This window comes from Mizuhopecten yessoensis, unplaced genomic scaffold (assembly GCF_002113885.1).
Source record: "Mizuhopecten yessoensis strain PY_sf001 unplaced genomic scaffold, ASM211388v2 scaffold8745, whole genome shotgun sequence".
Taxonomy (NCBI): Eukaryota; Metazoa; Mollusca; class Bivalvia; order Pectinida; family Pectinidae; genus Mizuhopecten; species Mizuhopecten yessoensis.
In genome coordinates, this window is record NW_018407700.1 from 953,429 (window position 1) to 970,572 (window position 17,144).

Consider the following 17,144-nt stretch of genomic DNA (forward strand, 5'->3'; position numbering starts at 1 on the left):
GAAGATTTATTGCTTTGAGAAAATTCCTCCAGCTTGTAAACACGACACATGGGATTGTCAATACATAACGCCTTATATTTCTATGTTGTATTTCGAAATGAATTAATAGTCAGGCCGGTTTATTAGTAACATTTCATCACAAGACGTCCCTGTTATTACCTGCTGTGTAAACAAATACTGGTGCGGTGATATAAGGCATTGTATCAACTCCAACATGTGGTGGAGAACTTCCCTGTTAACGTAAGAGAGTAAAGCTTACTAATCTACAAATATTGACACTGTGGTACGACACAAAACAGGCAGATTTACTTCCCAAATATTAACAACAAATTCACATGATTAATTTCAAACACTGACAGGTTTTTTAAATGTCTGCTATTATGATTGTGTCTATTTATATACATTTTAGCAGACACGGTTTGATTGTCCACAGAGAAGTCATTTCAGCGACAGTTTAACAGCCTGTGGTATAAATACTGCTAGGTCATCATCAAGGTCATTTCTATGATAATCGATGATAGATTAACACAAACATTGGTCTTTATATCAAATAGCTGTGCTTTAAGTGAATACCCCACATAAATACGTGTGTTAGCAACGCGTAATGCGCTTAGTAAAGAAATATGTCTTGACAAGGAAAACGTAATGATTCATTCAAAACCGAAAATATTTAGGACATACCTAAACAGTTCTTGGTAAAATTCAAATATTAAATTTGTAAAATCAGTGTTTACATTGTCCCTGCAATACAAGGTAACCTGCGACGGGAGAACGATCCCATTATGATAACAGTTATGATTACGACCTTACGTAAGGTGTGATCTCTCAAACGTCAATATATACGTCTTACAAACGTGCTTGCCAAATTTGATATTTCTGAAAGTGTAGTCGACAACACTATGACAATAAGGTAGTAATTTCTGTTTTAATATCTTAAAGCCATAAGAATACCTTAACCGAACTAATGTGTTTGAGCCTCACTACTTGCCATTTGGATTGCATAAACTGCCTTTAATAAATTAAAAGGTGTAAGTAAATAGGTTAAGCTTATATTTTATCAGTTATCGTATGTGCTTTGGTTGTGACCTGATATTTTGACTGGACCTACAGGTACACAGCTATCTACTATGTCTACATATTAATTCGAAAATGAAACCCCCACAAAACTAGTCTAATCTACGGTACTTAGGTGTATGTGAATTATAGGTCCCTGACATATCCCTGATTAACACACAATAGATCCACTACCAGCTACAAACACCCTGCTGATTTTCTCAATGGACTGTATCATACGAGTCTATTGAGTCTAAAGGTTTTCTGTAAAAACATTGGTCTGAAAAATCACCATAACTCATCAAACACCGGCAAGATAGACTGGAATAGACCCTATCTGTAAACTACACAGGTATGTACACACTTAATATCACGATACAGTTGATTACGGTTCGAATTAGCTTGAAATGTTTAGAATCGATTTTTATGATAATCAAGTGAATTCTTAAATAAGAGTAAAATTAATTATCAAGATGCATTAAAATCATCACATTAACCTAATTTAACTGTTTTATACATGGGCTTTTGAAGACAAAGTCACCAAATTACTTTATTTGGTAAATTATCTTTACTTGTTAAGCTAACTGGACTAACATACAGCTCCTACTAACGTACTATTCGATTTAGCGATGAACTGTTATTTAACGGATAGATAAGTTTGAGGGGTACGGTCTATAACCGCCAGAAGCGGCGGTGGGCTGTCAAATACAGATATGTTTATAATCACAGGTATTCATTGTTCGAACTGCAGATCTTTAAAAAGATGCCTTACCTGTCGCACCTGAGCCCGTGAATTGTGTCTTAAGACGAGATCTGACCGGCACACATGACACTTACAACGGGAAACGGGCTCTGCATAAAAATGATTGGGGAGTAAAGTTAACGGGGCCTGATCCTATTCTGTGTGGACATTATCGCGAATCAATATCGAACCACCGCCTTGGCAGTAACGCATTCTGTTTATGGTTCCTAAGACAATGGACTTCAAAGAGGGCCAATTAGCAGTCTCATCACTTCACAACAGCTGTGATCAGTGTATGTACAGGTGAGACAATTAGTAGGTATAGGATTCAAAAGACAGGTGTGTTGACTACCTGGATATTGGACCTGGTCGTGTGCTGTCTGAAAACATGATTACTTCAGGTAGGTCATTAATTGCTAACTTTCGATGACTGTGGCGACAAGTGGCGATTCTTCAGTAAGGACCAGAAAAGATTGACATGTGGACATTTAAACTGGACACACGTGTTAATTCATAATCAAGAATGAGGGTCATATGGACAGAATATGGTGATCGGGACATTTAAATCCAGCATTTATAGGATTCATGTGAAAAGTTTGGAGAAAAATCTTTTGTAAGTCCATACATTCACCTGAAAGGTAATCTTATATATATTGGACAGTAGCTTTAAAATTTTATTCGTTTGGTGTTTCTAAAAGACCATTACGTTGTGGTCAAACTCGATTACCCACAAATATACTGCTTTCAAAATATCCACATAACTACGGACATTACCCAGAAATTAACATTTGTCTGGACAACCTGTGCTATGTGTTGACATTCTGAAGATATCAATTTGTCCCCTATCACCATATACAGGTATGGTAAACGCTAACGTTTGGTGTAAACACCGGGCCATTTAAACTCGAGATTGAATTACAAGAAGTGTTATGTTAGGGATGGCACATGTTTAACATCGATTTTTCCTTCACTGGAATATTGAATTGATAATTTGACAGCTAGGCATTAAGAGACTCAACCAACCATGAAAACGGGAATTATAGATGTTCAGTTCGATCACGAAGACACTGAAAACGTGGCGGTCGTCGGCAAGATCGGTAAGATGGCGAAGAAAGTCAGAATTAAAACCAACGTAGAACATATGGAAAGAAAAGAGAAGAAAAAGAGACGACGAAGACAAGGGTATCCAAATTTAGCACAAGCACAGAGGTCGAAAGAAATTGGCAATGAAACAGACAACGATTCCTTCGAGGAGGATGACGGAATTTTACCAACGATAGAGGGATTCGACCCACGGAAAAAGAAAACAGAGGAAGTATCAGATATCAGAAACACACGACCGGGAATATGTGATGCTTGTAAGAAAAAAGGTCTGAATTCTGCGGATGAATACATGCGAAGGACTTTCAAAAAATATGACACGAAAGATGCTCACAGTGACGGACATTGCATAGTGTGTCAAGAAATAGGCGCAAATTTTAATTTTCTTGATTCCAATTCTGGATCGGCTTCTATGACCTACCCACGTGATTTTTACGATAAATTTTCGCGCGAGACAAAACCGCCAAACATTGATTCAGAGCCAGAACCGTCACGTGGTTCTCCAGGACTTCCTTCTATACAAGAGGAGCTAAGATCCTTTCCCAGCAAGCCTGACCCTCTCGGGACGACAGGTGAGAATGCATTTGAATCTGCTCGAAAGGGTGTACTTGCACGGTTAGCTGCAGAATCGCCAAAGCGGAGGGATGCTTTAGGACGAAGCAATGCAGGTAGAGAAAGAGGGGGGAACCTTTTTATGGATTCCGGAAGGAGAGATGAACCAACGAGGTATTCTCCATTTATGGAGAAAATTAAGAAAGACAGATATAGGACTGAACTACAATATCCAGACGCCGAAAAGAAGGAACTATTAGTTAAAGAGTTTCAATTCGAAACTCCAAAACTAGATTTAACTGGGCATGGTGATATTCGAAACGTCTCTAAACGGGACCTTGAGTACCGTAAGGACATCAAATACAGCACTAGTTTCGAACCCTCAAAATTTCGCCATTTAGTGAAAACTCGTGTAAGGTACGAGGAGTACCCCCTCCCTACATTAAATGCTTACTGTTTTGCACCGCAGGAAGTTTCAGACGAATTCGAGGACTTGCCCTTCAATAGGGGTCTTAAAGGAGGGACCATCAAAAAGGATCCAAACCCGTTTCATAGAGAACGCCAAGAACTACTTCAGAAGCAGGAAAGGAATTGTAAGTACACGATGTTGATACAGCTCATAGGTACAGTAATTTGTGTATTTTATATTAAACGTAACCTCGTAATTAATGTACTTCTACTGCATAGTATGATGGTTAGGTCATTAGAAGATGAATTATTTAAACTGTACCATATTCGATTTTATAGTAATCTGCTATGTGTATAGATATAAATAACCATACTATTTAAAATCAATCACAGAAACGGTCTACACAGATGTTTTGAATGTTCAACATAACTTCATATTTACAAAAGTTTTGAGGCGATCTCTACAAGGACAATAATATCGCCCTTCATAGCCATGCCATTTCTATACACGTGTTGTGATAACTTTACCCACTATAACTTAAATATCTGTCAATTAATCAGTTTCTGTATATGTTGAAATGGCAACTGAGGTAGAGATACCGAAACTTTATTTAAACTCCATAATGAGAGCAATGTTAATAGATTTAATGAAAACAAACACTTGAATAAGTAGAACAGCCGAGATACGACGTTCGGCTATAACTTTACACCTGCCTGTGGTTCTGGCCCCTGTCCTACAGGGAAGTTTTGGTAAGCATGTGTTAGATGTTATCACACACACTGGAAAGTCAATAACTACCAGGATTCCTCGTGTTTTTTTATTCCCATTTAATTATAAACTATCCTGAGTTTACGCGATCGTCAGGTGTTAAAGACCTCAATCATTTACCTGTTACTGTAGGTCTCTTGGTATGCGTATATGGGAATTACGATGTCACCTCCTCAAGTGGTTATCTGTCCTTTGATCTTAAAGTTAGGCATGCACAAGCATAATACCTTAGTGATTATGACACAATGAATAAAACAATGACGCAGCGGATTTTTGTGAAATACGTAAAAATTTTTCAAAATAATAGTTAACCAGTTTTCTACCCGCATAAGATTTACAGGCTTATGCTATTTGATTCTGTGTATTTATCCCGAACTTCATTTACGGAATTTCTTGATAACGTATCACTGTCAGTCCTGGTAGCACGATTTTCTAAATACATCTTTTAAAGATATATATGATAGGCGTGCGTAGTTTGAAACATCAAGTTAAAATACAAGTAATATCCCATGTTTCGCTATATATAATTTGGTTGGGTTTTAGAGTTGGCAAAGCAGGAATTCCTTTGTTCTACTGTAAACAGTGCTCAATAAATGTTTTTGGCAATGACAACGTTGTTATGTATCACTTTAGTTTGTATTAAATGCCATGAACCGAATAAACATTTAAACACAGGTACGAATACATAAATCGCATTCTTTTTAGATCATATTATGTAATCAGGGATCTGACCTCGTATCAGGCTTAAGATTGACCAGCTTTGTCAATACCACAGGAAAATGTAATGCAAATACTGGAAATAAACAGAGGGTTGGATTTCACGATAACGGTTCGATTGTACGTATTCAACTTGTACGTATACGGTCTCGAATGAGGTTTATATGGGTATAAACCATGGTCACTTGCACTCATATATCACTTAAATGTCTTAGCACCAAAACAGCCTAAAGAAGGACCGCATATATATGTACGTCATGAGTCAAACTGTCTTGGGATTAGGTTTGGATTCTGAAAGGAACACATATCAATTACAAAAGTTATAATGCAATGGAAATAAAATATATATTAAAATTATAAAATGTATTATAATGCCAAACGTTACGGCGAAAACCTAGGTAGATTTCTCTCCTGAATGTAACGGGTACTTAATTCTAATAACAGTCAACTTTCATGTATATTTGTTACTTGACTCAATATATAATTGTATATTATGCAGTTTTGACTGTTTCCCTTCTAGAATTACAAAACGTAACGTGGTGGGTTCCAACTCCTTGAGAAACTGGTTATGACTGTAGACATGAAACAAGTACATGTATATACTGTGTGCCAGCAGGTTTCACACAGCACGACACTTTGGTGGTGGGAACATAATGATCTCTTGTCATCCTCAGAAATATCCTACCTCTAGTTGTTGACCTGCAATTTTTACGGGACGTGCAAATATCCAACCTTGCTGTTACGCATTGGATACCATAATGTTTAAAGTCTCTCCTTGAAAATAAAAAAAAATAAGCAGATTATTTTACAATAGCCACTGATGGAAATTACAGAAAATCTCATGAACGGATAAGTGTTCCTTGTTTTATGGCAGACGTGTTGGAGAGCTGCTTTCTCCTCAGAGTGCTATATACTTGAAGGTTGCACGAAGCACTTCTGTTGTGTGATAATCGAAAATAAGTAGTTTGAGAGATACCTTGTATGGTTGTATTGCGTAAGTGAAACCATAAGTGGATTGATTAAGGTGTGCTGTTCATTGTAGCACGTTTAAAGTGCACGCGCGTGCTACATATAGTATTGGTATAGCTTCAAAGTGAGTGCGCTTCTTATTGGAACCACGTTAGTCAGATGAATAGAATTTTAAACGAACACGAAGCTAGCATACGTATCTTGAGCATTATGAACGTTGTAAAGCCTTTTTTTCGTTTTTCTCCTTGAACATATTAACATTATATTACGAATCTCTTAATTCAGATCATGATGTAATATAAATTGTATTTATTTAAATCTTCAACATCAAATTAAAATAGACCGTAGTTCGGTGTGTGGCAATGTAGTACCAGATGCAATGCTACTTGCTATAATCGTTCTTAGCCAAAATTACTCGAGGTAATATATTATATCGATAGCAGACTTGTAATAATGGTGATAAAATCGACGTGATTGATTAAGCAACATCAGCTATAACTTAAGAGATTTGCTTCGGAATTCCGTACATTTTAACAAAGTTAGGCCAACAACTATCACAGTTTATTCTTTGTTGTGTGTGTCTTTGTAAGCTAGTAAAACAGAATATATTTAACGTCTTTGCAAAGTGACAAATCTGGAACAAAACGATCACAGGAACAGAGGAGACACTGAAACAGTACTCAAATGGATTATTGAAATAGCATAATATATAATAATGAAATATTTGTATGATATTTTTCATATCGGGTGTGAGTTATTCAACCAAAGTGTATTTTTATGGTTTATAAAACGAGGAACAAAATATTATTGGCCTGATGACTGAACTAAGCCGCTTACATCGTCGGCAGACGTTCGATATTCAGCAATCGATGTGATAGGTGTAGTGTATCGGTGTGGGTTATCAGGCATGCCCTTACACTAGACACCACGTCAAGTCCCTGTCAGCGGCGACAGTTACATACACAGAGATGTTAGTAGTTATGTAAAACACCCCACCAATATCAGACAACATCAATAGAATTATGTAAAACCTCTCCAGTAGATTGGTCATCTGCCCAAATACTAAGGATCAAAAGCTGACAGGGTACACAAACAAACATTCAGGTTGGCTAAATAATTGTTACAAACAGGCTTTTGATGACATTGCTGAAATACTTATCTAACATCTTCAGGCAAATTAGCACAGCAAAGAACATGTATCGCTCACCTACATATACATAGAATCCCTAACCCTCATGTAAAAATGGGGAATCGTTAAGGAAAGTCCGTTCACGTAAAAAAGGGGTAAGCTAAAACATCGAGTTACACGTTAGATTAATACTTTAATGATCTAACACTTCAGCTTATCTCGTATTTTACCGCCTCCCTTAATCGATTCCTGATATATACCGTACAGCAGGATAGTACCGTGGGGATGATATTTTCGCGGGTCAATAGCGTGATCGCGAAAAACATAATCCTCAGAATAGTATGACAAGCGTAAAGATGAGCCGCGATAATAAACTGTATTTATTATAACAGTAATATTGTCATGAAATAGCGAGTATCTGGCTGAATGGATTCATTTAAATCAAGGATAATGCAAGATATTTGAAAACAAATTAAATCACACATGTAATAGTTTTGTTGATGATTTGGTCAACAAAATACACCAACATGTTGTTGCTCGATATGCCGTAATAAAGCCTACTCATTGGCCTACTTACAATTGTATATGCGGAGTATCCCGACTCTGTGCTAAAACATTACAAATTATATTCCTTGTTCATTAAATTTTCTTATTTTTGGTCAAAATCGCGAAAATTGAAGCAAGGGCAAATACCCCGTTATACGATAGAGTGTTTGTTAGTTACATCATACAGAAGGTTCTTTAAGTCATGTTATTCTATCGTATACATTACATTTACTTGTTTTTATTTCTCACCAAAGAACCGTATTGTCCGTTTGTTGAAATACAATGAATAATACGAAGATATATTCGTCTTACAGTGTAGAGTTATGTCCCTTTATCGTATATGGATATTTTTTGCAGTCATAACCTCCTCCAAGTTTTATTTTCACTTTGACATACAAGTGTAATCACTGAATCCGATTGAATACCGGTGCACGTTCAATAGCTGACCTGGCTGTATCAGAATTCTCATTAACGGCTTTAATGTATAGTGTCAGGAACAAAATGTACACACCGTGTTTCAATATTGACAGAGAAAATAGCCAATTATTTAAAAAGAAATAATCTTTTAAATCTGTTGAGTACATTGTGGAATCTAACATGTTGATACCAGGGTCACAAGAAATGTATTACACAGGTCACGGCTAACCATAGTATATTGAATTAGGAAGAAGTTCGGCGTTCATAAACCTATTTCCAATAGCGTTGATGCCTATACTTCTGATCGTATTTATTTTTTTCAGTTCGAGGACATTGAATACAATTGGTGGTTGAAATACACACTTGGTGGTTGTAATGCACACTTGGTGGTTGTAATGCACACTTGGTGGTTATGCAGACTTGGTGGTTGTAATGCACACTTGGTGGTTGTAATACACACTTGGTGGTTGTAATGCACACTTGGTGGTTGTAATGCACACTTGGTGATTGTAATGCCCACCCAGTGGCTGTAATACACACTTGGTGGTTGTAATACACACTTGGTGGTTGTACTACACACTTGGTGGTTGTAATGCACACTTGGTGGTTGTAATACACACTTGGTGGTTGTAATGCACACTTGGTGGTTGTAATGCACACTTGGTGGTTGTAATAAACACTTGGTGGTTGTAATGCACATTTGGTGGTTGTATTGCACACTTGGTGGATGTAATACACACCTGGTGGTTGTAATACACACTTGCAGTCCTGGTGTTAATCCTTGTTTGTTGTTACTGCTTACTGTATTACTATTCTATAACAGTTGGTACAACAAAATATATATATAAGAAAAAATGTTTTTCGATTTTGGTCACGTGATGAAGTAAGCATTCCAGCTGAGAATGTGTATATAGAATAAATGACCACGTCATCTATGATATATTAACTTGTGCTCAACTGGGGTTTCAACTCATAACCTGACCAGAGTAGAAAACTATTGTATGTAATTTCATTATTTTGTCGGTGAATCCTTCATCATGAGTTTATGCATTATATGTGACCTAGCTACATGTTGTAACACACAAGCTACCTAGGTACATGTTGTAACACACAAGCTACCTAGCTACATGTTGTAACACACAAGCCACCTAGGTACATGTTGTAACACACAGCCAACCTAGGTACATGCAGTTACATACAACCCACCTAGGTACATATTGTTACACACAACCAACCTAGCTACATGTTGTAAGACACAACACACCTAACTACATGTTGTAACACACAACTCACCTAGCTACATGTTGTAAGACACAATCCACCTAGGTTCATGCAGTAACACACAACCCACCTAGCTACATGTTGTAAGACACAACCCACCTAGCTACATGCAGTTATACACAACTCACATAGGCACATGTTGTAACACAACCCACCTAGGTACATATTGTTACTCACAACCAACCTAGCTACATATTGTAAGACACAAACCACCTAGCTATATGTTGTAACACACAACTCACCAAGCTACATGTTGTAAGACACAACCCACCTAGCTACATGTTGTAACACACAACCAAGCTAGGTACATGTTGTAACACAACACACCTAGCTACATGTTGTAGGACACAACCATCCTAGCTACATGCAGTTATACACAACTCACATAGGCACATTTTGTAACACAACCCACCTAGCTACATGGTGTAACACACAACCCACCTAGCTACATGTTGTTACACACAACCCACCTAGATACATGTTGTTATACACAACCTACCTAGCTACATGTTGTTACACACAATCTGCCTAGGTACATGTTGTTACACACAACCCGCCTAGGTACGTGCTGTTACACACAACCCACCTAGGTACATGTTGTTACACACAACCCACCTAGCTACATGTTGTTGCTCACAACCCACCTAGGTAAATGTTGTTACACACAACCCGCCTAGCTACATGTTGTTTCGCACAACCCACCTAGGTAAATGTTGTTACACACAATCCGCCCAGGTACATGTTGTAAGACACTTGTTGTTACACACAATCCACCTAGGTTCATGCAGTAACACACAACCCACCTAGGTTCATGCAGTAACACACAACCAAGCTAGGGAAATATTGTGAGAAAACACCCACATAAGTACATGTTGATGCGCACAACCCACCTAGGTACATATTGTTACACACAACCCGCCTAGCTACATGTTGTTACACACAATCCGCCTAGGTACATGTTGTTACAAATAACCAACCTAGCTACATGTTGTTACACACAAGCTACCTTGCTACATAATGTTACACACAGCCCACCTAGGTACATGTTGTTATACACAAGCTACCTAGGTACATGTTGTTACACACAGCCCACCTAGGTACATGTTGTTACACACAACCCACCTAGCTACCTGTTGTTATACACAAGCTACCTAGGTACATGTTGTTACAAATAACCAACCTAGCTACATGTTGTTTCACACAACCCACCTAGCTACATGTTGTTATACACAAGCTACCTAGGTACATGTTGTTACACCAAAAACTACCCTGGTACATGTTGTTATACACAACCCGCCTAGGTACATGCTGTTACACACAACCCACCTAGCTACATGTTGTTACACACAACCCACCTAGTTACATGTTGTTACACACAACCCACCTAGGTACGTGTTGTAACACACAGCCCACCTTGGTACATGTTGTTACACACAACCCACCTAGTTACATGTTGTTACACACAACCCACCTAGGTTCATGTTGTCACACACAAACTACCTAGGTACAGGTTGTTACACACAAACTACCTAGCTGCATGTTGTTACACACAACCCACCTAGGTTCATGTTGTTACACACAAACTACCTAGGTACAGGTTGTTACACACAAACTACCTAGCTACATGTTGTTACACACAACCCACCTAGGTACATGTTGTAACACACAGCCCACCTTGGTACATGTTGTTACACACAACCTGCCTAGGTACATGCTGTTACACACAACCCACCTAGCTACATGTTGTAAGACACAACCCACCTAGGTACATGTTGTTACACACAACCCACCTAGCTACATGTTGTTACACACAAACTACCTAGGTACATGTTGTTACACACAAACTACCTAGCTACATGTTGTTACACACAACCCACCTAGGTACGTGTTGTAACACACAGCCCACCTTGGTACATGTTGTTACACACAACCTACCTAGGTACATGCTGTTACACACAACCCACCTAGCTACATGTTGTTACACACAAACTACCTTGGTAGATGTTGGTACACACAACCCACCTAGGTACATGTTGTTACACACAACCCACCTAGGTACATGTTGTTACACACAACCCACCTAGGTACATGTTGTTACACACAACCCACCTAGCTACATGTTGTAACACACAGCCCACCTAGGTACATGTTGTTACACACAAACCACCTAGCTACATGTTGTTATACACAAACTACCTAGGTACATGTTGTAAGACACTAACTACCTTGGTACATGTTGTTATACACAAACTACCTAGGTACATGTTGTTTCACACAAGCTACCTAGGTACATGTTGTTTCACACAAACTACCTAGGTACATGTTGTTACACACAACCAACCTAGGTTCATGTTGTTACACACAACCCACCTAGCTATATATTGTTTCACACAACCCACCTAGCTACATGTTGTTACACACAACCCGCCTAGGTACATGCTGTTACACACAACCCACCTTACATGTTGTAAGACACAACCCACCTAGGTACATATTGTTATACACAAACTACCTAGGTACATATTGTTATACACAAACTACCTAGGTACATGTTACACACAAACCACCTAGGTACATGTTGTAAGAGACTAACTACCTAGGTACATGTTACCCACAAACCACCTAGCTACATGTTGTTTTACACAATCTACCTAGGTACATGTTGTAAGACACAACCCACCTAGGTACATATTGTTACACACAACCAACCGAGGTTCATGTTGTTACACACAACCCACTTAGGTACATGTTGTAACACACAGCCCACCTAAGTTCATGTTGTTACACACACCCCACCGAGCTATATATTTTTTCACACAACCCACCTAGTTACATGTTGTTACACACAACCAACCGAGGTTCATGTTGTTACACACAACCCACCCAGCTACATGTTGTTACACACAAGCTACTATTGTTACTCACAACCAACCTAGCTACATGTTGTTTCACACAAGCTTCCTAGGTACATGTTGTTACACATAAACTACCTAGGTACATGTTGTTTCACACAAGCTACCTAGGTACATGTTGTTTTACACAAGCTACCTAGGTACATGTTGTTTCACACAACCCACCTAGGTACATGTTGTTATACACAAACTACCTAGCTACATGTTGTTACACACAACCCACCTAGGTACATGTTGTTTCCCACAACCTACCTAGGTACATGTTGTTACACACAAACCACCTAGGTACATGTTGTAACACACAGCCCACCTAGGTACATGTTGTTACACACAAACCACCTAGCTACATGTTGTTACACACAAACTACCTTGGAACATGTTGTTACACACAACCCACCTAGGTACATGTTGTTACACACAACCCACCTAGGTATTCGTACTTAAATATAACATGCCCAGTTACATGTATTATACCACAACCTCCCTAGGGTACACACACAAAACTATCATGTCATCTTAACTCTGGAGGTTGTGATGCATAGTTTATGTACTTATTTAGTTGTTTTTTCCTATTTTCAGCTATGTACGCTGTGGGAAGCCTCGGTTTGGTGTACGGCTTACCAGATCACAAGAGTCTCACAGACCGATCCTCCATTCCAGATACTGCCACCACGCTATCGTTTGACAGAGGTCCACAGGGAAACCGTCCACTGTCTCTCCTTCTTCCTCCTCCGAGGCCGAAGAAAAGACCGTCATCCTATTTTTCATATGGGTAGCAACGAGACCCATATTCCTTATTCCATATTCTTCCTAGATCTTCCAGATAAATAAAAACTTGAATGATATCCATAAATGTCACATATAATTAAATATATGATCATTTATATTATAGCTTGTATTTAAGATACATCCACTATGCATAGATTTAAATGAACTAAAATACACATTTTAGTTACATACACTTTGGTTTAGGAATCTATCTCGGAAAAACTGGTAAAAAGTAAGAAATGGCAGGATAAATTAAACGCCAATATTGGGTATGAACTTCATTTTTGATGAGAAATGCTGAGATCGCAAGTGAGACAATGTACTATTTCTTTTATGTCGTATATGATATTATTATGTTTTGTTCATTATTATTCATTTTAATTTTGAAGATGTTTTTCTTACATTTTTCATTCAGACAATTTTCTCGTGAATCTAATGAAAATTGTCGACAGAAAAAGGCATAAGAATAAATATGGGGAGGCACTGAGTGGTTGTGTTTTATCAAATATTCATTACAATCGTGTAGACATTAACTGTGTTTCAGGTTAGGGCAGTATATATACAATTGTCCAACCTGGTTACGTTTACGGTTGATCCTACTTACGAGTCTAGGAATCCTTCCTCACGGTGTGTCACTCCCAGCGGGATGTCTGAGTCGTGAGGATCAGGCGCACGCATTATCATACTTCAGCTCACAAAACAGTAAGGACAAGGTGATTAACTCTATCCTTAATAAAATATTGTCTGTAATCTGGGGATAACAGAAACGCTTTAGAAAAAGTAAGCACATAAAACAATATCTACCACATCGTCAACACAAGCCCAAAGTCGTAAATCAACGTTCACATAAAACAATATCTACCACATCGTCAACACACAGCCCAAAGTCGTAAATCAACGTTTACGTAAAACAATATCTACCACATCGTCAACACACTGCCCTAAGTCGTAAATCAACGTTCACATAAAACAATATCTACCACATCGTCAACACACAGCCCAAAGTCGTAAATCAACGTTCACGTAAAACAATATCTACCGCAACGTCAACACATAGCCCAAAGTCGTAAATCAACGTTCACGCAAAACGATATCGATGAAAACCGAGGAGACTCGAACTCGGAAGGAAAGACATCGGGAAACCCCACACATATTACCTCAGGTTTACACTCGGTAAAACAGCAGACTCATCTGTCTTCCACTGTCACTATTTACAAGCCGTAAAGGGTTTTTTTCGTGGTGTTTTTTATGTTTACCAGTTGTAAACGTTCCAAAGGGTTTTAATTTTCTCAAATTATTATAGCCTGACCGTAGCTCATTTGCCATGGCCAATAGACCTGAAATCTGCAAAAGAATAAAAGATCCAACGAAGTAGAAAATTTTCGCAAATCCGCGATAAAAATGGCGATAAGACTTTTGCGGTACATCAAAATAAAATTTAAAAAAACTTCAGAGCACGACATAATTAAAGTTAAATGACAACAACAAGAACCGCTGATACACCAAAGCTTAAAGGGGAAACATACTAAACACAAACAAACCAGGTTATCAGGGAGAGAGAGCACTTCCTATGATTTTAAGTGCGGAGCATTCTTCCACCTCATATGGAGAATGTGAATAACGTTGTCTACTTTTTTCTGAAACCTTGTACTTTTTGTTTGCTTTGGCAAATTTGGCTGTTTATATGTAAACAAAGCGGTATGGCCGGCCCGCAAAAAATGAAAGGGGCTGAAGTTTATGATAGGAAGAGTAAATTAGTTTGATGTGGGCATAAAGTGTACCTCTTTATCACTAGACATGATCTACTGATCTAGGTACACACAGGCCTTGGGTGATCATGTAATACGCTTCATACAAACCACTGTATGTCGTTTACTCACAGATCAATATCGGGTATTATTGATTTCACGATTATTTAAAAATATAAAAATAAGACTACATACCCCTGAATATGGATCGGGTTAAAAGTTCGCTTTATTGTGTGAAAATTGTGAAAGCGGCAAAAAAGAGTCACCAAATTAACGTCCTGTCCTATTATAAGTTAAACATGTTTAATTCAAAATCGTTTTCATCTGTGAGATGTGTTAAGGTGCCATATAAATCATCATAATTCACTTACGAGGATATTAAATATTGTAAGTAAAATGAAAGAATATTAGGAACGTATTGATGAGATTGAGAACCATTTTATAAGCGAAAATATCGTACAGAAAAGAAAACAATACCACCTACGATTCCCCGAGACTGTTAAACGTTCTGATCGTCAATCACTTCAATGCCATTCATTGGAACCTGGTGATATCAGTAATTATTACACTGAGTAACAGGGCCAAAGTGTACTTTAATACAGTTGTTTACCAGGAGTGTGAATGTGTTAATGACTTAATGTGTTAATTGCCCACAGAGGTGACCTTGGCTGGCTATATAATGTCAATTACACACCTGGTATTACAGCTTTCTAATGGTTCGGTGAAATAGACATTACTTCCATGACGTGTTATGTCACAAATGCATCATGTCTGGTCTGCTGGATTAGCCAATGATTACATAACATGTGCGTGTGTTTATCGGACTGTTATATATCTCGTTTGATCTTTAGAACCATTGACGGGTCTTAAATGAACGACATGACCATATTATGCAGTAAAATGCTGGCCATATTTGGCTCTCAGTATCGACATCCTACATTTTGCAATAGGAGCTTCCATCTTAGTATTTTTATCATTTATCTACTTCCTTTGACATATTCGACCCAAATGCCATTTACTCGATGTACATGTGTCAGGCTTCGTTGTGTACATGTACATGTGTCAGGCTTCGTTGCATTTCCTTCCTTGCAGCTTTTCCCTATAGTTTCTCGCCGACGACAAGATCATTTCTATACTTACCATCGTGTTATATTTATCCACTCGTGTTTCAACTCTTCCTTTTATTTCATGAGCAGTTTCAAACATTGAACTCTCCTAGATCTACAGAACAGCTTATTTTCGTTAGTTTATGTTCAGTGTTTTAAACAATGAACTCTCGCAAACATTGAACTCTCCTAGATCGACAGAACAGCTTATTTTTGTTAGTTAATGTTCAGTGTTTTAAACAATGAACTCTCGCAAACATTGAACTCTCCTAGATCGACAGAACAGCTTATTTTCGTTAGTTCATGTTCAGTGTTTCAAACAATGAACTCCCATAAATCTTTGTCAGAGTTGTGCCTTTCTTGCCTTCCGTTTTTTAACCAGAATTGTCGCATAGCATTTCACTAATTATTTTGCTTCAAATGACAAACAACTGTAACGGCTAATGCATTACTAATATCTTAACATAAGCATTTGATTCCCGTTTCTACTTGGTCCATAGTGTTTTATTCTATATCTAAGCAGTTATGAGTTATGAGCATAATGAAATTAACCTTGACAGGTTTCGTTCTTGTTTTCCTAGGAATTTTACACCGACACCTAGCCTTTAAGGAAAACGCTTATATATAGGCTTAGCCTGTGTTGTCTTATCCATTTGTTAATTGACACCCGAGCTTATTTCCTTTACCAAGGTTGACCTGTTGTTTCTTAACTTTTCTAAGCTTCCATATGGTCCTTGTCGAAGCATAACTGAATATGTTTCATTTTGTTATATTTTTTAGGATGTTTCAGATTTGTTTGTTTCCTTTAAGTGTTTAACTATGTTGTTCGTTATATTTTATCATGACTCTTTGCATCATGTTAAGAATGACCCTGTCAATGATTCGAATCTTCAGTTTTTAGACTTGGAGTACTCTCATGTCCTTTT

General features: G+C 37.9%; 1 protein-coding gene across 1 annotated transcript; it reads left to right on the top strand.

The window, feature by feature from the left end:
- Positions 1-1,257: 1,257 nt before the first annotated feature.
- On the top strand, positions 1,258-13,841 carry LOC110456390. The gene is made up of 3 exons (XM_021507100.1): positions 1,258-1,405; positions 1,805-4,041; positions 13,176-13,841. The coding sequence occupies exons 2-3, from the start codon at positions 2,820-2,822 to the stop codon at positions 13,370-13,372; spliced, it is 1,419 nt and encodes a 472-aa protein (XP_021362775.1). The 5' UTR covers positions 1,258-1,405; positions 1,805-2,819; the 3' UTR covers positions 13,373-13,841.
- Positions 13,842-17,144: the final 3,303 nt, after the last annotated feature.